Below are 22,858 nucleotides of genomic sequence, written 5' to 3' on the forward strand. Positions count from 1 at the left end.
AAAGGGAAGGTTTAGCTGCATCGTGAAAGCACTTAAAGAATTTGCATGCGCTCCCTGCTCTGGTAGTGAGACGAAATGTCAGCAGCCAAGTTTGGAAACAAAAGCTGATACCACTGAAACCAAGTCAATGTTGGAGACATCGACAAAAGAGGACAAGTCTAGACAGACCCCCGTAACTCCTCTGGAAGAGGACAGACCAGAACAAGTTTCTTCTGGGGAAAGCTTCATGGTTACAACCACCAAAGCCGTGAAGAAGATCCTGGAGGAGCAGGTGAGTGATGTCAGTGTCTTCGAGTTCAATGATGACCAGGAAATCAGCATGCTTGTGTCCAGCGCCTCCCAGGATACAGACAAAGCAGCATCGGAGATTGTTCGAGTCTTAATGGAAGAACTTGAATTTGAGACAGATGGCACACCTAAGAAGAAGTCTGAATCAGAGGTTAAATCTACGTCCTGCTGGAAAAGGGTGGGAGGTAAAATCAAGGCATTTTTTGTCCAAAAATTTGCCAAGGCGTCAATCCTCAGCTTTGTGGCAAAACTGAGGAGCAACCTTAGCTGCTTCCCATCAACTACAGAAAAAGCATCACTAAAGCTGCTGATTGAGGGGGTGGATCGCCTGGTGGCGGACATGATCCCACTAAAGGAAGATCAGGAAGTTAGGAAGGGCACAGATGAGGAGTGCCTCTACCAAAGGCTTGCCAGTGACATTTCCAATGGTCAGCACAAAATGACGGCCGAGCAGCTGTGTGATGTAGTATCCCACCATCTAAAGGTTGGCAAAAGATACAGGCTAGAGTTTAAGGTCGAGATCAAGACTGAAGTGGACAAGTTTATGAAGCTGATGTGGAACTGGCTCAACCAGCAGGCGCAACAGCATGAGCGAAAGAAGGACCGTGTGAGTGTTGCTCTGAGGCAGATTAAGAGAGAAGTGGGTTGTCTTGCACTCGAAGAGCACTCCTTGGTCCCGGAAGGTCCCGCACTTGTGTCTGAAGCAGCAGCAGCACCAGCTTCTATCGCTGATGACCCAGCTATCAATGATGAAGCTGCTTGTGAGACCACAGCACCCCCAGTCCAAGAGTATGACGAACACTCATACGTGATGCTGGTGTCAGGGCTGGTGAACCAGATTCTGAAAAATTCGACCATTAGTCTGTCCGATGATTTCATGCAAGTCACCTCCGTGACACTGTTCGATATGCTGAGGGCAGAGATCGCAGGCTCTGACATTGCTGTCAAGCTAAGTGGCCCCCATATTAAACGGACAGTCAAGGCAGTGCACAAGGATCTGTGCAAGATAATGGGCAGTGCAGGTATACTGCGGATGTGCATGGTGTCACAGAATGCATCAATTTACAAAATTATAATTGAGACTCTAAAAAAGCACCTGGTGACACCAAAAAAGAGAAGCAGGCTTTGCACCATGTTCAAATCGATTTGCACGACCATGGTCAAGCCTTTATCTGCCTGCTTCAAATGCTGCCGCAAAGAGTAATCGCTGGCTGTCCTAGGGTGGGTGGGTGGGTGGGTGGTACGGACCTTTTTCACAGCCGACATGTTGACTTGTCACAGCAGGAAAAGCACCTTTTTTGTGAGCTAGTTCCAGGATCCTAGTAATGTGCTTGCTGGCTCTTGCTTTGACAAGTCAAAACCTCTGTTGTGAAAAAAGGTCCATTGGGGCCTGAAATCCCATCTCATGTCCAGCTTATCGTCTGTGCTAGTAGGCTCAGTATGTCTAGAGTTCAACCTGGATACGATGCAGGACTTCAGGTCTCTCAGGGCTGCACAGGTGCCTCAGTGTTCAACACTGGGGCCTCGCAGCATTAAGGTGAGGGTTCATTTTCGGGCCTCGACCCCCTTGCTGTGAGGAGTACATGCGTGCTCACTGTGTTGCTGAGGGTTTACTCCGAGTGCTTCGGTTTCTCCCACAATTTACTTAAAAAGTAAATTTAAAAAACCCCCCCAAAAAATGAAATCAGCATGCTTGCTGCACATGGTGACACCAAAAAAGAGAAGCAGGCTTTGCACCATGTTCAAATCGATTTGCACGACCATGGTCAAGCCTTTATCTGCCTGCTTCAAATGTTGCCGCAAAGAGTAATCGCTGGCTGTCCTAGGGTGGGTGGGTGGGTGGTACGGACCTTTTTCACAGCCGACATGTTGACTTGACACAGCAGGAAAAGCACCTTTTTTGTGAGCTAGTTCCAGGATCCTAGTAATGTGCTTGCTGGCTCTTGCTTTGACAAGTCAAAACCTCTGTTGTGAAAAAAGGTCCATTGGGGCCTGAAATCCCATCTCATGTCCAGCTTATCGTCTGTGCTAGTAGGCTCAGTATGGCTAGAGTTCAACCTGGATACGATGCAGGACTTCAGGTCTCTCAGGGCTGCACAGGTGCCTCAGTGTTCAACACTGGGGCCTCGCAGCATTAAGGTGAGGGTTCATTTTCGGGCCTCAACCCCCTTGCTGTGAGGAGTACATGCGTGCTCACTGTGTTGCTGAGGGTTTACTCCGAGTGCTTCGGTTTCTCCCACAATTTACTTAAAAAGTAAATTTAAAAAACCCCCCCAAAAAACAAAATAGAGCAGATTTCTATTGTGGAGCCAATCAGAAGACAGGACAATGCCCGTGCACATTCTTTTGTCCGTACTTGTTTAAATACACTGGATCAGGGAAATGTAGTTTGTCAGACTGTGGACTGATCAACACTGTTGTTGGTTAGGGAGAGGCACATCTGATCCAGAATTCTGTAATTGCTCATTGCTTGCTGAAAAGATTCACTAAAGAGTTTGAACTAAATTCTTCGGTGTGGACAATCACTAATTTCTTGGTCTTTTAAGTATTCTGAATACTGTACTCACCCCGTGGGGTGATAGTTTTTCTGCCAACAGCACCAACAGCAAAAACTCCTTCAATTTGGTGACCCCGACGTGATTCTTAACTGACCAGCAGCGACTGGACAACGAGCGCGGGAGGCAGGTGAACACTGCGGAGGAGAAAAGGGGATCCCAACTCACAAGGTAAGCACCACCTTTTTAACAAAAGTGTGCATGTTGGACAGTACTAAATTATCCTCCAGCACGTAGTTCATTCTTCCTCCTGCTAGTATTGAAAAAGGTGTAATCAAAGGAGCAAGCAGTGAGCAAAAAGGTACATAACGTAGACAATTCAGAGGAGGTTTCGGACCTATAATTCCTGAAAAGTCTAGTGTTATTGTTGCATGCACACGGGTTCTACGAAGTAGGGGGCTTCGGGCCTTAAAAGCCTACACGTAGGTGAGTCTCGTAGGGGGCTTTGGGCCTTAAAAGCCTACGCGATTGGTATTTTGTCTCTTAAAAGTTTTTAAGAGGGTTAGGGTTAGGGTTAACCACCCCAATACTTTACCAGTACTGGGGTGGTTTGGATGGACAACTCCTTCATGAATTAAAAGATCGGGATACTGTGTGAATCTTAACACCCAGTGGGAGACCGCAGTTTCTCTCTAGGAGGATCTGTAGAAGATTGTCTCTCAGCAGCCCCGATTGACCTACAGGAGTAATTAATGAGATATTTCCATGTGTAAAGTACATTAATCAATTTGCAAATACAAAACTAAAGGATTAATCCATAAACATGGATGCATGATCGTGAGAAAGCAGAGTTTGATATTCCCACATTGAAGAAAGACTCAGGAGTGCCTGGGACTTGGGGAAAGAAGTGGGAAGTAGTAAAACATAATGTGCTAGTGTGTCAGCCAGAGAAGAAAGGAGGGAAAATCTTAAAACAGTCAGAGGACTGGTACGGAACAAAACAAAAAAAAACAAAAAAAGATTCACTAAAGAGTTTGAACTAAATTCTTCGGTGTGGACAATCACTAATTTCTTGGTCTTTTAAGTATTCTGAATACTGTACTCACCCCGTGGGGTGATAGTTTTTCTGCCAACAGCACCAACAGCAAAAACTCCTTCAATTTGGTGACCCCGACGTGATTCTTAACTGACCAGCAGCGACTGGACAACGAGCGCGGGAGGCAGGTGAACACTGCGGAGGAGAAAAGGGGATCCCAACTCACAAGGTAAGCACCACCTTTTTAACAAAAGTGTGCATGTTGGACAGTACTAAATTATCCTCCAGCACGTAGTTCATTCTTCCTCCTGCTAGTATTGAAAAAGGTGTAATCAAAGGAGCAAGCAGTGAGCAAAAAGGTACATAACGTAGACAATTCAGAGGAGGTTTCGGACCTATAATTCCTGAAAAGTCTAGTGTTATTGTTGCATGCACACGGGTTCTACGAAGTAGGGGGCTTCGGGCCTTAAAAGCCTACACGTAGGTGAGTCTCGTAGGGGGCTTTGGGCCTTAAAAGCCTACGAGATTGGCATTGTGTTATTGTTTCTACGAAGTAGGGGGCTTCGGGTCTTAAAAGCCTACGAGTAGGTGGTTCTCGTAGGGGGCTTAGGGCCTTAAAAGCCTACGCGATTGGTATTTTGTCTCTTAAAAGTTTTTAAGAGGGTTAGGGTTAACCACCCCAGTACTGGTAAAGTATTGGGGTGGTTTGGATGGACAACTCCTTCATGAATTAAAAGATCGGGATACTGTGTGAATCTTAACACCCAGTGGGAGACCGCAGTTTCTCTCTAGGAGGATCTGTAGAAGATTGTCTCTCAGCAGCCCCGATTGACCTACAGGAGTAATTAATGAGATATTTCCATGTGTAAAGTACATTAATCAATTTGCAAATACAAAACTAAAGGATTAATCCATAAACATGGAAGGTGAATTTGATCGTGAGAAAGCAGAGTTTGATATTCCCACATTGAAGAAAGACTCAGGAGTGCCTGGGACTTGGGGAAAGAAGTGGGAAGTAGTAAAACATAATGTGCTAGTGTGTCAGCCAGAGAAGAAAGGAGGGAAAATCTTAAAACAGTTAGAGGACTGGTACGGAACACAACGACAGCTTGGCTGGTTTCCGCATGATGACCGCAAAGGAGACATAAAAAAGACCCTCCAGACACGACTGACACAGCTAAAGAAACAGCTAAAAGAGGCAGAGCGAGACCGTGACGCAGCAGGAATGTTCAATAGACAAAAAAGTAAGAAGCGAGTGGAGGAAGTGCAGCAGGATATGATGTATGTAAATCTGATCTCGGTTTCACATCCCGTCACCACACTCAAGTCACTCTAACCCCCCTCCGCACCACCCTGTGGAGGTGAAGGGTATCAGATGGTCATGCAACATCCTGGCGCCCCTCCTCCCTATAACCCACCTCTTAACCCAACCCCAGGCCCCATCTCTCCACCCCCACTCCAGGCACCAATGATAAAGTTCGAGGGAAGGGTGAAGTAGAGGAGCTCAAAGGCCAGCTTGTGGGATGTTTTATTTGTGGAGCAACTGATCATTGGGTCAAAGATTGCCCTTATATTAGCTATGGTCAGCAACAGGGAGGAAGCGGTGGTCCCCCAGGGGGGCCAGCTTTCAACCCACCCCAGCAGGCACCCAATCCACATATGGCTCCAGGAGGATGGTCAGCACATCCTGGTGGGTGGGGGCAGTTCCCACAGCAGCCATAGGGATGCCCAACAGAAGGGGAATTACAGGGCTTGGCAGCTCCCTGTTTTTCTCTGAAGGTGAATGGGAAAACAAAATGGGTCATGGTGGACACAGGAGCTCGCTACTCAACCTTGAGTGATCCACCTTGCAGACTCTCACCCACCTATGTTTCTGTTTTGGGATTTTCTGGCACCGAACAAAAACTGCCTTTCACGGAGGAAACTGTTGTGACGTAGGTGAGTCTCGTAGGGGGCTTCGGCCCTTAAAAGCCTACTAGATTGGTATTGTGTTATTGTTTCTACGAAGTAGGGGGCTTCGGGTCTTAAAAGCCTACGAGTAGGTGGTTCTCGTAGGGGGCTTTGGGCCTTAAAAGCCTACGCGATTGGTATTTTGTCTCTTAAAAGTTTTTAAGAGGGTTAGGGTTAGGGTTAACCACCCCAGTACTGGTAAAGTATTGGGGTGGTTTGGATGGACAACTCCTTCATGAATTAAAAGATCGGGATACTGTGTGAATCTTAACACCCAGTGGGAGACCGCAGTTTCTCTCTAGGAGGATCTGTAGAAGATTGTCTCTCAGCAGCCCCGATTGACCTACAGGAGTAATTAATGAGATATTTCTATGTGTAAAGTACATTAATCAATTTGCAAATACAAAACTAAAGGATTAATCCATAAACATGGAAGGTGAATTTGATCGTGAGAAAGCAGAGTTTGATATTCCCACATTGAAGAAAGACTCAGGAGTGCCTGGGACTTGGGGAAAGAAGTGGGAAGTAGTAAAACATAATGTGCTAGTGTGTCAGCCAGAGAAGAAAGGAGGGAAAATCTTAAAACAGTTAGAGGACTGGTACGGAACACAACGACAGCTTGGCTGGTTTCCGCATGATGACTGCAAAGGAGACATAAAAAAGACCCTCCAGACACGACTGACACAGCTAAAGAAACAGCTAAAAGAGGCAGAGCGAGACCGTGACGCAGCAGGAATGTTCAATAGACAAAAAAGTAAGAAGCGAGTGGAGGAAGTGCAGCAGGATATGATGTATGTAAATCTGATCTCGGTTTCACATCCCGTCACCACACTCAAGTCACTCTAACCCCCCTCCGCACCACCCTGTGGAGGTGAAGGGTATCAGATGGTCATGCAACATCCTGGCGCCCCTCCTCCCTATAACCCACCTCTTAACCCAACCCCAGGCCCCATCTCTCCACCCCCACTCCAGGCACCAATGATAAAGTTCGAGGGAAGGGTGAAGTAGAGGAGCTCAAAGGCCAGCTTGTGGGATGTTTTATTTGTGGAGCAACTGATCATTGGGTCAAAGATTGCCCTTATATTAGCTATGGTCAGCAACAGGGAGGAAGCGGTGGTCCCCCAGGGGGGCCAGCTTTCAACCCACCCCAGCAGGCACCCAATCCACATATGGCTCCAGGAGGATGGTCAGCACATCCTGGTGGGTGGGGGCAGTTCCCACAGCAGCCATAGGGATGCCCAACAGAAGGGGAATTACAGGGCTTGGCAGCTCCCTGTTTTTCTCTGAAGGTGAATGGGAAAACAAAATGGGTCATGGTGGACACAGGAGCTCGCTACTCAACCTTGAGTGATCCACCTTGCAGACTCTCACCCACCTATGTTTCTGTTTTGGGATTTTCTGGCACCGAACAAAAACTGCCTTTCACGGAGGAAACTGTTGTGACGTAGGTGAGTCTCGTAGGGGGCTTCGGCCCTTAAAAGCCTACTAGATTGGTATTGTGTTATTGTTTCTACGAAGTAGGGGGCTTCGGGTCTTAAAAGCCTACGAGTAGGTGGTTCTCGTAGGGGGCTTTGGGCCTTAAAAGCCTACGCGATTGGTATTTTGTCTCTTAAAAGTTTTTAAGAGGGTTAGGGTTAGGGTTAACCACCCCAGTACTGGTAAAGTATTGGGGTGGTTTGGATGGACAACTCCTTCATGAATTAAAAGATCGGGATACTGTGTGAATCTTAACACCCAGTGGGAGACCGCAGTTTCTCTCTAGGAGGATCTGTAGAAGATTGTCTCTCAGCAGCCCCGATTGACCTACAGGAGTAATTAATGAGATATTTCCATGTGTAAAGTACATTAATCAATTTGCAAATACAAAACTAAAGGATTAATCCATAAACATGGAAGGTGAATTTGATCGTGAGAACGCAGAGTTTGATATTCCCACATTGAAGAAAGACTCAGGAGTGCCTGGGACTTGGGGAAAGAAGTGGGAAGTAGTAAAACATAATGTGCTGGTGTGTCAGCCAGAGAAGAAAGGAGGGAAAATCTTAAAACAGTTAGAGGACTGGTACGGAACACAACGACAGCTTGGCTGGTTTCCGCATGATGACCGCAAAGGAGACATAAAAAAGACCCTCCAGACACGACTGACACAGCTAAAGAAACAGCTAAAAGAGGCAGAGCGAGACCGTGACGCAGCAGGAATGTTCAATAGACAAAAAAGTAAGAAGCGAGTGGAGGAAGTGCAGCAGGATATGATGTATGTAAATCTGATCTCGGTTTCACATCCCGTCACCACACTCAAGTCACTCTCACCCCCCTCCGCACCACCCTGTGGAGGTGAAGGGTATCAGATGGTCATGCAACATCCTGGCGCCCCTCCTCCCTATAACCCACCTCTTAACCCAACCCCAGGCCCCATCTCTCCACCCCCACTCCAGGCACCAATGATAAAGTTCGAGGGAAGGGTGAAGTAGAGGAGCTCAAAGGCCAGCTTGTGGGATGTTTTATTTGTGGAGCAACTGATCATTGGGTCAAAGATTGCCCTTATATTAGCTATGGTCAGCAACAGGGAGGAAGCGGTGGTCCCCCAGGGGGGCCAGCTTTCAACCCACCCCAGCAGGCACCCAATCCACATATGGCTCCAGGAGGATGGTCAGCACATCCTGGTGGGTGGGGGCAGTTCCCACAGCAGCCATAGGGATGCCCAACAGAAGGGGAATTACAGGGCTTGGCAGCTCCCTGTTTTTCTCTGAAGGTGAATGGGAAAACAAAATGGGTCATGGTGGACACAGGAGCTCGCTACTCAACCTTGAGTGATCCACCTTGCAGACTCTCACCCACCTATGTTTCTGTTTTGGGATTTTCTGGCACCGAACAAAAACTGCCTTTCACGGAGGAAACTGTTGTGACGTAGGTGAGTCTCGTAGGGGGCTTCGGCCCTTAAAAGCCTACTAGATTGGTATTGTGTTATTGTTTCTACGAAGTAGGGGGCTTCGGGTCTTAAAAGCCTACGAGTAGGTGGTTCTCGTAGGGGGCTTTGGGCCTTAAAAGCCTACGCGATTGGTATTTTGTCTCTTAAAAGTTTTTAAGAGGGTTAGGGTTAGGGTTAACCACCCCAGTACTGGTAAAGTATTGGGGTGGTTTGGATGGACAACTCCTTCATGAATTAAAAGATCGGGATACTGTGTGAATCTTAACACCCAGTGGGAGACCGCAGTTTCTCTCTAGGAGGATCTGTAGAAGATTGTCTCTCAGCAGCCCCGATTGACCTACAGGAGTAATTAATGAGATATTTCCATGTGTAAAGTACATTAATCAATTTGCAAATACAAAACTAAAGGATTAATCCATAAACATGGAAGGTGAATTTGATCGTGAGAAAGCAGAGTTTGATATTCCCACATTGAAGAAAGACTCAGGAGTGCCTGGGACTTGGGGAAAGAAGTGGGAAGTAGTAAAACATAATGTGCTAGTGTGTCAGCCAGAGAAGAAAGGAGGGAAAATCTTAAAACAGTTAGAGGACTGGTACGGAACACAACGACAGCTTGGCTGGTTTCCGCATGATGACTGCAAAGGAGACATAAAAAAGACCCTCCAGACACGACTGACACAGCTAAAGAAACAGCTAAAAGAGGCAGAGCGAGACCGTGACGCAGCAGGAATGTTCAATAGACAAAAAAGTAAGAAGCGAGTGGAGGAAGTGCAGCAGGATATGATGTGTGTAAATCTGATCTCGGTTTCACATCCCGTCACCACACTCAAGTCACTCTCACCCCCCTCCGCACCACCCTGTGGAGGTGAAGGGTATCAGATGGTCATGCAACATCCTGGCGCCCCTCCTCCCTATAACCCACCTCTTAACCCAACCCCAGGCCCCATCTCTCCACCCCCACTCCAGGCACCAATGATAAAGTTCGAGGGAAGGGTGAAGTAGAGGAGCTCAAAGGCCAGCTTGTGGGATGTTTTATTTGTGGAGCAACTGATCATTGGGTCAAAGATTGCCCTTATATTAGCTATGGTCAGCAACAGGGAGGAAGCGGTGGTCCCCCAGGGGGGCCAGCTTTCAACCCACCCCAGCAGGCACCCAATCCACATATGGCTCCAGGAGGATGGTCAGCACATCCTGGTGGGTGGGGGCAGTTCCCACAGCAGCCATAGGGATGCCCAACAGAAGGGGAATTACAGGGCTTGGCAGCTCCCTGTTTTTCTCTGAAGGTGAATGGGAAAACAAAATGGGTCATGGTGGACACAGGAGCTCGCTACTCAACCTTGAGTGATCCACCTTGCAGACTCTCACCCACCTATGTTTCTGTTTTGGGATTTTCTGGCACCGAACAAAAACTGCCTTTCACGGAGGAAACTGTTGTGACTGTGGGAAATCAAATGCTGAGACACTCTTTTGTCTACGCCCCTGACTGTCCTGTGAACTTGATGGGAAGAGACTTGTTGGTTCGCCTGGGGGTTGCAGTGAAATGTGCACCACAGGGAACATCCCTACATTTTCCTGACGGAACTGTGATCACCTGTGACTCTTCTTGTGACATATCGGGTAAACAAATGCCCTTGGGGGCCTCAGCTCCATATACTGCTGCTGAACCACCAGCTGACATATATTGGGTACTGTTAAATACGGAAAATAATCCCCTGATAGACCAATTTGATTTATGGGCTCCATGGATTCACTCTCTCACCTCCTACCACCCTGTTCCCGACCCTCCCCATTGTACTCTGTATCATGACAGGAATGAAGATTGGATATATAAAGCTCAATTTGAGGAGAAGGTGGAGGGTGATATCTGGACCCTCCATGTAGAGGGCATATATGTGGGCCAGGAAGGAGTGGCAGCAATAGTTATACTTCCCGAGGACAGGAAATCTTGGTATGAAATGTCAAACACTGCCACCCCACACATATCTTTGGCCTTGCATGCTGGGCATCAGGCCAAAGAGTTGGGTCCCATGGTTAAGAAAGCACTCACACTCACAGATTGGCAGCCCACACAAATACCTAGGGTGTTTATCTCCCCATCCACTCACATGTACCGTATCCAATATCAAACAGACCTTAATGGCATATGTCAGCATGAAACTCTCACCAGGCATCATGGTAGAGAACGCACTGACGGGGATGGGACGCAGGAAATGCTCCAGACCCTACCTGACTCACTGTGGTCATCTGGACCCTTTGATGTTGGCTTTTGCAAAAATGGGAATCCTGTCACTTTCTCTGTCCAACCTACAGCTGCTCCTATTTGGCAACCACAGTATAAACATAAACAGGAGGCCACGGATGGTATTAAGCCCACCATAGAAGGCCTGTTACAGGCCGGTGTGTTGAGACCGGCACAGTCACAGTGGAACACCCCCATCTTACCTGTTAAAAAACCGTCTGGCACATATAGAATGGCTCATGATCTAAGAGCTATTAACGGTATTATTACCTCCCCCGTCACCCCTGTCCCCAACCCCCATGCTGCTCTTGCTATGCTGGATACTTCACACCAGTTCTTTTCTTGTATTGATCTGGCAAATGCTTTTTTCTGTCTTCCCCTGGCTCCACACCTGCAGGACATGTTCTCTTTCACATATGGGGGGCGGAGACTGACGTATACGCGCATGCCACAAGGATTCTTACTTTCCCCTTCCATTTTTAACGACACTTTGCGTGCTCAGCTTGCTGACCTTGATATACCAGACGGCTGTCTGGTGGTCCAATACGCTGATGATATTTTGGTAGCGTGTCCATCCCCTCATACATGTCTACAGCTCACCCGCTCCATCCTAATGCGTCTGCATACATGTGGCTATAAAGTATCTAAAACTAAGTTACAGTGCTGTAGAGCTTCTGTTACTTTCCTGGGGAGAGAGGTCTCCGGCACGGGTGCTGATATCTCTGCATTACACAAAGACTCGATTTTAAATCACCCACGGCCAGAAACAGTTAAGGATATGCTCTCCTTTTTGGGTCTCACGGGATACTCCAGACATTTTGTGCCGGATTATGCAGGTAGGACTGAGTCTCTGCGTGCACTGGTTAAAACTCAGGGGTGCCGCAATCTCAGTGCCAAGTTGGATTGGACGGTGGAAGCCGATTCAGATTTTATTTGTCTCAAACAGGATCTGTCACAGGCCACATCTTTGGCGCCCCCTGATTACACTCAACCGTTTTTTCTTGATGTTTCTGAGAGACAGGCGTCTGCATATGGTGTTCTCTATCAGAAACAAAGGGGGAATAGGAGAGTGTTGATATATTGTAGTGTACTGTTTGATGTGCAGGAAAAAAGAGCCGCCCCCTGTGTCAGATATGCAGCAGCAGTTGCTAAATTGACAGAAAAAAAATCGCACACGTAGTCATGCATCACCTACTGATCAAAGTCAAAAGGGGGACAGCAAAACAGCCAAGGAATATGGCATTTAAATAGTCAAGTGATAATGCCCCCTCAGTGGCTACACAGCATGTTGACACAGACTCTTGGACCTGACCACAGGAGCATTGGACAAATGACACATGACTTACGACACTGGTGGACTGATGGCAAAAATGCTATAATAAAAAACTTTGGTAAAGACTGCTCAGTGTGTCAAACCTGTAATGTAAGACCAGCCCTTAGAGTAGAGGCTGGCAAGTATCCAGAACCAGCTGCACCAGGCCAGGAAATCACTATTGATTTCACAGACATGTTAAACCGTGAGGGTGGGAAACGCTATATGTTGGTGATTGTGGACTCCTTCTCAAGGTGGGTTGAGGCCTATCCCACTGCGAGGGAGGATGCCACATCAGTGATAAAATGTGTGATAAACCATTACATTCCCACTCACGGTTTTCCCAGACTAATTCGCTCTGATAATGGAACACACTTCAAAAACAAAGACCTGGAGAAAATTGAAAAAGCATTGGGATTGAAACACAAATATGGGACCGTATATCACCCTCAGTCTCAAGGTAAAGAGGAAAGGATGAATCAGACATTAAAAAACAAGTTACTGAAAATTGTAATGTCATACAAACAAAGTGGCCAGAGGCCCTGCCTTTGGCCCTCCTGGGAGTGAGCGCTGCAGCAAATAGGGAGACTAGTTTAACTCTTTTTGAGCTACATCATGGCAGAGAAATACCTGGTCCAACTCACTCCCTGAAAGAAATCTCTAATGTGGGTTATAAGCCATATTGTGTGAAAATAAACGCTCTGGTGTCAGAATTCTCCATCCCCAACAGGAGAGGGCCTCTCCACGCGGGGACAGGAGCCAGAGCCAGGACCGGAAGGACCTCCAGAGTTCCTGTATCTGAAGGCCATAAAAAGAAAGTGGAGTGAACCACGGTGGACAGGACCGTTCAAAGTGACAGCCAGAACGCAGGCTGCAGTAAAACTGGCTGGGAAGGGTAACAACTGGTATCACCTCTCTCAGTGCGCCAAGAGCGCCACTGGACAGGAGAAGGAAGCAGAGAGGAACTAAAAAAAACTTCTTTTGATTTGTGTGTGTGCGTTTAAAACAGAAATCGGGGCCACTCTTCTGAGGAGGACAGAAGTCCCACAGGGGAAGGTTCTCACGTCAGGTATGGGGGGAGGTTCCGCCCCATCGCAAGAATGACCTGTTGAGGACGCATCATAGGTACACTTCAACTATGAGAGACAGAATGGGGGGAAAGAATCCAGGAAATCACATTGTAGGATTTTTAATGAATTAATTGGTAAATTCCTCGGTAAAATAAGTATTTGGTCACCTACAAACAAGCAAGATTTCTGGCTCTCACAGACCTGTAACTTCTTCTTTAAGAGGCTCCTCTGTCCTCCACTTGTTACCTGTATTAATGGCACCTGTTTGAACTCTTTATCAGTATAAAAGACACCTGTCCACAACCTCAAACAGTCAGACTCCAAACTCCACTATGGCCAAGACCAAAGAGCTGTCAAAGGACACCAGAAACAAAATTGTAGACCTGCACCAGGCTGGGAAGACTGAATCTGCAATAGGTAAGCAGCTTGGTGTGAAGAAATCAACTATGGGAGCAATTATTAGAAAATGGAAGACATACAAGACCACTGATAATCTCCCTCGATCTGGGGCTCCACGCAAGATCTCACCTCGTGGGGTCAAAATGATCACGAGAACGGTGAGCAAAAATCCCAGAACCACACGGGGGGACCTAGTGAATGACCTGCAGAGAGCTGGGACCAAAGTAACAAAGGCTACCATCAGTAACACACTACGCCGCCAGGGACTCAAATCCTGCAGTGCCAGACGTGTCCCCCTGCTTAAGCCAGTACATGTCCAGGCCCGTCTGAAGTTTGCTAGAGAGCATTGGATGATCCAGAAGAGGATTGGGAGAATGTCATATGGTCAGATGAAACCAAAATAGAACTTTTTGGTAAAAACTCAACTTGTCGTGTTTGGAGGAGAAAGAATGCTGAGTTGCATCCAAAGAACACCATACCTACTGTGAAGCATGGGGGTGGAAACATCATGCTTTGGGGCTGTTTTTCTGCAAAGGGCCCAGGACGACTGATCCGTGTAAAGGAAAGAATGAATGGGGCCGTGTATCGTGAGATTTTGAGTGAAAACCTCCTTCCATCAGCAAGGGCATTGAAGATGAAACGTGGCTGGGTCTTTCAGCATGACAATGATCCCAAACACACCGCCCGGGCAACAAAGGAGTGGCTTCGTAAGAAGCATTTCAAGGTCCTGGAGTGGCCTAGCCAGTCTCCAGATCTCAACCCCATAGAAAATCTTTGGAGGGAGTTGAAAGTCCGTGTTGCCCAGCGACAGCCCCAAAACGTCACTGCTCTAGAGGGGATCTGCGTGGAGGAATGGGCCAAAATACCAGCAACAGTGTGTGAAAACCTTGTGAAGACTTACAGAAAACGTTTGACCTCTGTCATTGCCAACAAAGGGTATATAACAAAGTATTGAGATGAACTTTTGTTATTGACCAAATACTTATTTTCCACCATAATTTGCAAATAAATTCTATAAAAATCAGACAATGTGATTTTCTGGATTTTTTTTTCTCATTTTGTCTCTCATAGTTGAGGTATACCTATGATGAAAATTGGAGACCTCATCTTTTTAAGTGGGAGAACTTGCACAACTGGTGGCTGACTAAATACCTTTTTGCCCCACTGTATTTGCTGTGGTGCCCCTTCACCCTAGCAAGGGAACACTTCTCTACGTGTTCTCAGTGGTGCATTTTTCAGCTGTCTATAATTATCATTTATTGTGGCCTTGATCCTTACAAGGTGATGACTGTCAAAGAGAGTGACGTATGTCTTACTAGTGTTAACATTCTTTGCTGTACATGCTGTATAAAAGCAGACCACTCTGAGATGCAGTACGGTCAGCCGGGCAGGAGCGATTGAGTTGCTGTCGGAACCGTCCGTCTGCAGACGTGAATAAAACCACAAGAACTGCTCCCTTGTTGCCGGTCTTCGGTTTTTCCTGAAATTCCCACGACAACTGGACAGCTACATGTCTTATAAAATACAGCTAAATACCCTCTAAAACCCCTATGCAAGTGGACCTAGCGTGGTATTCTAGTACTCGTCTATGGTCTGGGTGAACTCACTTGCCACCAGCAGCAGCCTCTCCGCCTCAGCCTCCACCTGGGATCCTTTGCCGTGCTCTTCGTCAGTGCAGCAGTTTAGCGCCTGACTGGCCTGATGGATAACCGTCTGCTGCAGGTTCAGCTCATTGGTCAGAATCTGCGGAGACACATTCACCCGAGTGGTCAACTAAGCGCTTTGAAACTTGGTTCTGACACATTCTGCCATCTCCCGATCTCGATTCAGGGACAATACATTTTAATACAGAACAATTCACTGCAATCCGATACAGTTCTTCTCTTCATTTGTTTAATGTAGGCATTTATTTTCCATCATAAATTAATAATTCTATAAAAGCAGCATTGCTTGCCTTCAAATACATACTGTGTATTTTATAAAAGTTAAATCCGTATCGGTGAACCGTTACACCCCGATTTTCTTGGTCTTACATTATAATAAATGGAATACTTCAGGGTTTTGGCCACTGGCCGGACAAACCAAGAGATTTGATGAGGTCACATACTGCGACGGGCATTTTTCCACTGGTTTCAAACAACCGAGTCGTTGAGAAAATACACAAGCAGATTAATCAATAATGTTAGATGCAGAACCAACGTACGTAAACAAAGTCCTAAATGCGTAAGAGGTTTCACACGAACACTTTACACTGTAATTTGGCGGGAATGAAAGTGAAAAGGTATGTATTCCAGACCTTCATCTTCTGTTTGATGCTGAAGAGACTGGATCCTCTGGGCTCCTCCGCTCTGTGAGAAACGTCCTCTTTTCTCACAATCACCTGTTTCACGTTGGGCCTCTCTGTCTCTTTCACCCTGGTGGACCTATATGCGTCAATGCTAAACACACACACAAAGAACCAAACATATAAAAAAGCTACATATTTACTGCAACAGCGACGACGGCCAACTTTAATACATGCGAGTGCTGCGCGGGAGCACTTACCTGTAGGGCAGCTTGTGGTCCTCGTCTGAGGCATCAATGCTGTCTGAGGAGGCGGTTCGGATCATGTTAGCTCTCTGGAACTTGCCAGGTTTGGAGTCTGGAGTGTTGCTCTTTACGATGAATGAGCTGGCTGGAGTTGATGTCTGCACAAAAAGGCATGAAGAAGACGTTATTGTTCAGCTGTTGTTCAAAAGGTCCAACGTGAAGTACAGGGAAGTATAGAGAGAGAGAGAGAGAGAGTGAGAGCGACCGACCATCATTCTTCTCTCTGGACTCTTCACCACAGCAGCCACAGTCTCCGCGAGTGGAGTGAGGAGGGACATGGAGGAGATATTCAAAGCATCTTCCTCCTCCGCCTCCTCATCATCTCTCTGATCTTCACTCTGCTCCAGGATTCCATCAAACAACTCGTTGATGACTGCAGAGTTGATGGACTGGTCCACATTCATCTCTATCTCCTTGACCTCCTCCTCCTCTTCCTCCTCTGGGGTTTCAGCCGTTGTTTTCTCTACAGCGTGGGCGACCGGCCTCAGAGGACTGGATGTCGAGACGGGAGGCGAGACCACCAACCCAAGACCTGCTATTTAACATAATGCATCTTAAAAGAATGTCATATTTTCACACTTTATCAAGAAGTACATCACAACCTTACGGAAGTCCTGACGGCTCGTTTAAAAGCAGTTTCTGAATAGGGGCTGTGTTTCATTTCTCCGTGGACTGAGTGTTTTGATACTTTCACAGTATTTACACAGCACCCAGAGCTGCTTTCTAATCAAACAAGACGTGGAAGTCTCACTCTCTACAATAAGGGACCTTTAAACAAACAATTACCCCTACAGCTCCGACGAAGTCCCCCCCCCCCCCAATAAATGAATCACCAATCTGAAATAGTATTGAATACCTGGCGGAGTGCACTTTGTGGGTGTATCTGCACTTTCAGCAGAGGTCGCTGTGGGTTCTTCCTGTGGCTCACATGGAGCAGCTTCAGCCTCCATAGTCTTGTAAAGCTGTTCCTAAGAAGAATGACTTATTAAATATCATCTTGCATATGCGGTGAACATAACTTTGTCATTGGTGTGTCTGATGCTTGTTGGCCAACCTTGGTGTCTGGGATTTTATTGGTTTCTGCTTCATCTTTGTTTTTCCACATATTGCTCCCCTTCTGAAAGCGACTGCGGATCTGAGCCAGCTCGGACTCTCGCTCCTGAAAATCAGGAGGCGGGGGGGTTAAAGGTTATTTTGCCGTTGCGATATATCTGTCTGTCTATATCTCACATTAACCTACCAGCTTCTGTTTTTGAGTGAGATCAGCAGTGCTTGTGTTTGCAGCCTGGGCAGCCCTGAGCCTCTCCTGCACCAGCCTGGTGTTTGGCGTGACTGACGATGGAGTTACAGTGGGAGTCCTGGCGCCCCCCGCTGGGGAGCTCTGGTTGGTACGCTCCTGGCATCTCTCTCCAAAGCGCTCCAGGAAAGATTTAACACCTGTTGGGAATGAAGGAAAGCAATATCCCATATTATTTCATACTATCCACAACATTAAAACACTAAATAATTATTATCATATTTGGCCACAAAGCCAACAAGGACATAAAGTTTGTAATTCTCTCAATGAACAACCCAGATAATATGAAAACAAAGCAAAGGACGCGTTCAGGAAGGTGCTCCTGCTGCATTGTTGAATATGGTTAAAACCTTTATAGACTACAAGATTAAAAACAAGCTGTGGCCTTTATTTAAATCATGGAAAAGCCTTTTTAATTCCTTGAATTTTTGTGTGAATCCAACTTACCAGGAGCTCCGGCAGTGGCCTTTTCCTGGGGTACAGTGGGGCCGGCAATGATGGGCTTGGCACAGAGTTCTGGCTTCTGGGGGCTGGCAGTGCGGTGGAGACCCCTGGAGAGGGCCTGATTCTTCAGGGGACTTTGAGGCACTGATGTTGAGGAGGAGGAGGAGGAGGAAGGGCCGGCCTTCTGGGGACTGGACGGGAAGGATGTTCCCTGGACAGAGCTCCTCTGAGGACTTAAGGGGAAGGTCATCCCCTGGTTGGAACTCTTCTGAGGACTGGTCACTGACTGAAGCGCCGGCCTGGCTGCAGGAGCGTCGGCCTTCTGAGGGCTTGGGAGAACCGCTCGGCTGGACTTCACCGGAGAATATGCAGCCGGCTGAAAAGACACACAACAGTCCCTTTATTCATAAACCATGTTCATTGTTTGGTCTGTAAAATGTCACAAAAGTAGTGAAAGTTCCCCATTGTGTTTTCCCACAGTCCAAGGTGACATCTTCAAATGTCTTGTTTTATCAGACCAACAGTCCAAAAGCCAAAGATATTTAATATACTATCATATATCGCCAACATCACCAGTAAATACCCACATTTAAGAAGTTGGAACAAGCAAAAGTTCGACTGACCGATTATCAAAATAATTTACATGTAATCACTACAAAGTAATTCAGCAGGAAGAATGAGACACGAGCAAACAAATGTATAAAAGTAATGAATAAAAATATTAATTATTATAAAATGTTTCTCAGAATGTATAACTATCATATTCATGCAATGCAGTCATAAGCAATGTGTGCAAAGTAATGAAGTGGACTTCAGAGCAGCTCTGGCAGTCACAGTGAGACAATTCCAGGTAAACCTACCTGATTAGAGCTGGTTGCAGACTTGCTGCTTGCAGTTGAAGCGGCCCCCACGTGGCCTGCAGCACTTGGTTTAGTGCCGGCGGCCACTGGCTTCTCTTTTGCATTCCCACTGGGGATGTTAGCGTGGCTTAGGTCGTCTTCCCAGGACCCAATGGTGGCGGCAAGGTTGGCCAGCCTGCCTCTCCTTCCCAGCGGATTTCCTGAGGACACGGTGGGGGTGGCGGGCGGTGGGACCTCGGCTTGTCTCTTCAACAGGGACAGGGGGGTGCAGTCTGGAACTGCATCGGGGGTGCCTGAAAAAAAGGTAGCAGTGTGTTTGATTCGGGCAAGTACAAAGCAAATGACTATCAGACTCTTTGTAGCTAGCATAACTGTGAGGGCCAAGGTGCTCTAAAGACATGCACTTCTATACAGAGGCGGACGTGTGGAAAGAAAATACTTAAAAATCATCTCAAGCAGGACACAAAGCATTCTTACCAGTGCCATCCCAACACTTCCTCTGCTCTGCCAGCCTCTGCAGACGAGACTTCATGCCGGCAGCAGGTGGAGCTGGACCTTCCACCAGGTCCTCCTTGTTCCTCTGCAGGGCTGAAGTGGCAGGCACCGCGTCTGCTTCTCTGCCGCTCGGCAGGTCAAGAGCAGGGGCGACCGCCATCTTCTCTGGCTCCGGCTGAGCGGTTTTCAGCTGCTCTGGCTGCGACTGGACAGCAGGCCGGGTAGCAGCCCTCTCCAGGGAGGACGTATGCCGAACGCTGGCAGGCCCCACAGGCGGTTTCTTGTCCGTCTGGGGGTCCGAGAGCATAGGAGCCACGGCTCGCGTCGCCGCTGGCTCCTGGTTCTCCTCGCCGGCTGCGGGCTGCACGTTTTCCTCCGAGCATCTGCGCTTGGAGGGAGAAGGCTTGGCGGACACCTGCGGAACTGGGAGGAAGCCATGTAGAAATATGAGCAGAGGAGTCGAGCTGCAACTCAGTGGTCACACTAACAGGACAAGTCTCGGCAGGCAGCAGTCTGACATATGCGTTCATACCTTTGTCAGTGACTGGCTCGCTGATTACACTATTGGTGTCGGCCAGTGGCTCTCTGGGCCTTTTGACCATCTGTCTGTTTGCTGCATTTGGTCTCTCTGCCATTTTCTTCTGAAGGTTTTCTCTGCGCGCCCGGGTCCGCTCCAACAGTTTCTGGTTTGACAAAAATAAATAAATAAATAGTTACTCCAATGGCTGCTTTATACTAGGGATGTGCTGATCCCATACTCAGTATTGTCCCGCTACTGGTCAAAAATCACTGGATTGGATATCGGAGGGAAAAAAAAAAAAGTATAATCAGCCTAAGCTATCATGTGAATTTAAAGAGGGATGTGTCAGGAGTAACACAGGTGAGCGGGATGTGTCATGTGAACAGTGGTCATTTTAACATTTTAGCAATGTGAGTGTTTCAAGGGCTGGCAACAGCATTGGACACTTGCACTTTTACATACAGTTCAACCCTAGAGGGTTTCATGTGAAAGAAACATTTAGAGCTTGCACTGTTTCAACCCTTAGATATGTATTTTATTTCAATGCGGCTGACTTGATATCAGATAAAATGGCCTGGAGTTCCAGCTGTGAGTGCCTTAAGATGTCATGTGCACCGAACTGTCCATAACTGAGTCATGTTGTGGGCTCTGTATTTCTTCCTTTAGGGGAGTACAGTTGTTAGTTTTTAGATATGTTAGTTGTTTAAGAGAGGGGGGAAGTGACAGCATCAGATTAGTATCAGCAGACACTCAAGATTGCAGTATCAGTCATGAAAAAGTGGTATTGAACCATCCTGACTTTATACATACAGAGGACGGACAGAATTAAAATGATCACCAGTTGAAGCAATGTTTTGTTTTTTCCCATATACACTGCTTCCAAAAATGCTTGGTCTCCCAACCTCTCAGATCTCAATAACAGAGCCATCACTCACATGGTGCTCCCAATAACACATGAGCCTGGACACCACCTCAAACCCCCTCATCTGGACCGCAAATACAGGACACTGTTCCAGCCGGAGTTTTGCCCCGACTACCACCGAGTCTTGTGGACTCCCACAGCAGCTACATTAAGATCAAGAGCATCTCACAATTTCTGTAACTTTTGGAAGCAATGATCTGACGTTCACACCGCGATTGATGCATCCTTGCAAACTATTTCTGTCACTTTTCACGTGAAAAGTGGAGTGCAGCACTACGAATGCCTTCCAGGAGAGACCGCCATCGCCCAAATTGTTTATTGTTGATTTGACAGCAAACCACACATCGCATTTTTAAATAATGATATTGTCGTAATATTGATGATGTCAGAAATTCATTCAAGTCAGAGCTCAGTCAGTTCACCATGAATTAGTTCTTATGGCCTGAAACCTGAAGTCAACAACATTTTCAGTTGGGAAGCTTGTCTCAAACCATTTTCCAAACCAGACATGAATACAAGGTGAATTGAAATCGATCTTCAACAGAGCCAAGGAGTCGATGTTTGTGATCCAACAAACTGTTTCTGTCTGCTAAACTCTTTATTTACCGGAACTACTTCCCTTCTCGTGGGAGCATGGAGGGAGAGGGGGGAGGGGGGCTTTCTGGTGTTAAGGAGGAAATAACAATTACCCTCAGTGAGTTGGAAACATTTTACAACCTCTAACTGTTCGCACACTGCAACATAGCTTGAGAATTCCCCAAGTAAATTTGTCGATGCCGAACTTGAGACTCAGACCTCTGTATATTTCACTCTCGTCAGTGTCAGACTTGGAATTTTTTTTGTTGCCTTTTCAAAATAGGTAAAAATATTTCTGATTCTCCATCTTCCCAGGTAACTGCTGGATATCCGCGAACACAAATGTGGGGAGCAAGGCACAGCAACATTGCCTGCATCTATATAGAGTACTTCAACAAGCAGCATAACAGCCTAAGACACACAAAACAGTCCTTGTCCACAAAAGCCTCTGTTTGCTCGCCCTCTTTCCTTCCTCTTCTGGTTTTATGACACTCCCTTGCCTTGGCCTCACACGGCAGCCTGTCAAGACAATCTGATCCACTGTGCTGTACGTTAACTGTGCAAGCCCCAACACATTCCTGCAGCAGCTTCTCCAGGCAGAGTGGAAAACACTGAAGTCACATTTAGCAGCATTCCTCAGGAATGAGCCACTCCTGCTTGCAGTTCCCGGATTTGAATTTTCAAAAAGCTCCACTGGCCAGGATACTGGAGTAAGACGAAATGTTATCAGATACAATTCATGTCTAGTTTCAGCTTGCAAAGGAAAAAAAAAACCCAGCATGAGCGCATTAAGGAAAAGAGAAAATGAAGCAAAAGAGGGCCAAGCGTTGGACAGTTTCCAGTGCTGACACATACCTTTGCCATAAATGGAGTCAAAGTCGTTCCATTTGAAAAACGTTCACTTACTAATTTGTCAAACATCGAGAGAACTACACGCACTGCCTTTAGAAGCTTAATGTACTGGTTAGTTATTCATTTTAATTCAGATTCGTGGTCGCTGACAACTGACAAGACAAAGAAACAACACGTGACATGTTTTCACTGGCCGTATTTCAACGTATTAGCAACGATACATTTCTGTGTGGCTACGTTAGCTTATGTCAAAAGTACCGTGGAAGCAAACAACTTAAGTCTCCTGTCGTAACTAACATGTGTCTAATAACGCTAGAAAAGTAGTAAATGTTATATCAGGTATGTTAGCATTAGCAGGTAACGTTAACGCAGATATTTTGATTCAGCATTAGCGTTACGTTAGCTAACTTAGATCTACCGTTAGCTTAACGTTAGTTAGTAGAGTTAGCTCGCCGACTCACCTCAGTAAACGGGTCCATTTTCGACAGTTTGTCCCCACACGAGCAATATTTCAACAACGGGGTGTTGTAAAAAATCGTGTACACCACTATGTGTACACAAACAGGGCGTAGTGAGGCGAGGCGAGCT

The 22,858-nt window shown here is 46.8% G+C and overlaps 1 protein-coding gene across 1 annotated transcript in view; it reads right to left on the minus strand.

The window, feature by feature from the left end:
- The window catches only part of anln (anillin, actin binding protein), a 33,580-nt gene extending 10,722 nt beyond the window's left edge, over positions 1-22,858 (minus strand). Inside the window, exons 1-12 of the mRNA XM_070921830.1 lie at positions 22,732-22,858; positions 19,933-20,083; positions 19,383-19,823; positions 18,906-19,198; positions 18,049-18,421; positions 17,545-17,741; positions 17,359-17,463; positions 17,161-17,272; positions 16,514-16,839; positions 16,260-16,402; positions 16,012-16,153; positions 15,323-15,458 (exon numbers count right to left, since the gene is read on the minus strand). Coding sequence (XP_070777931.1) covers positions 15,323-15,458; positions 16,012-16,153; positions 16,260-16,402; positions 16,514-16,839; positions 17,161-17,272; positions 17,359-17,463; positions 17,545-17,741; positions 18,049-18,421; positions 18,906-19,198; positions 19,383-19,823; positions 19,933-20,083; positions 22,732-22,749 — 2,437 coding nt within the window. The 5' untranslated portion in view covers positions 22,750-22,858. The remainder of the gene's footprint in view (positions 1-15,322; positions 15,459-16,011; positions 16,154-16,259; positions 16,403-16,513; positions 16,840-17,160; positions 17,273-17,358; positions 17,464-17,544; positions 17,742-18,048; positions 18,422-18,905; positions 19,199-19,382; positions 19,824-19,932; positions 20,084-22,731) is intronic.

This window comes from Enoplosus armatus, chromosome 16 (assembly GCF_043641665.1).
Source record: "Enoplosus armatus isolate fEnoArm2 chromosome 16, fEnoArm2.hap1, whole genome shotgun sequence".
NCBI classification, from domain to species: domain Eukaryota; kingdom Metazoa; phylum Chordata; class Actinopteri; order Centrarchiformes; family Enoplosidae; genus Enoplosus; species Enoplosus armatus.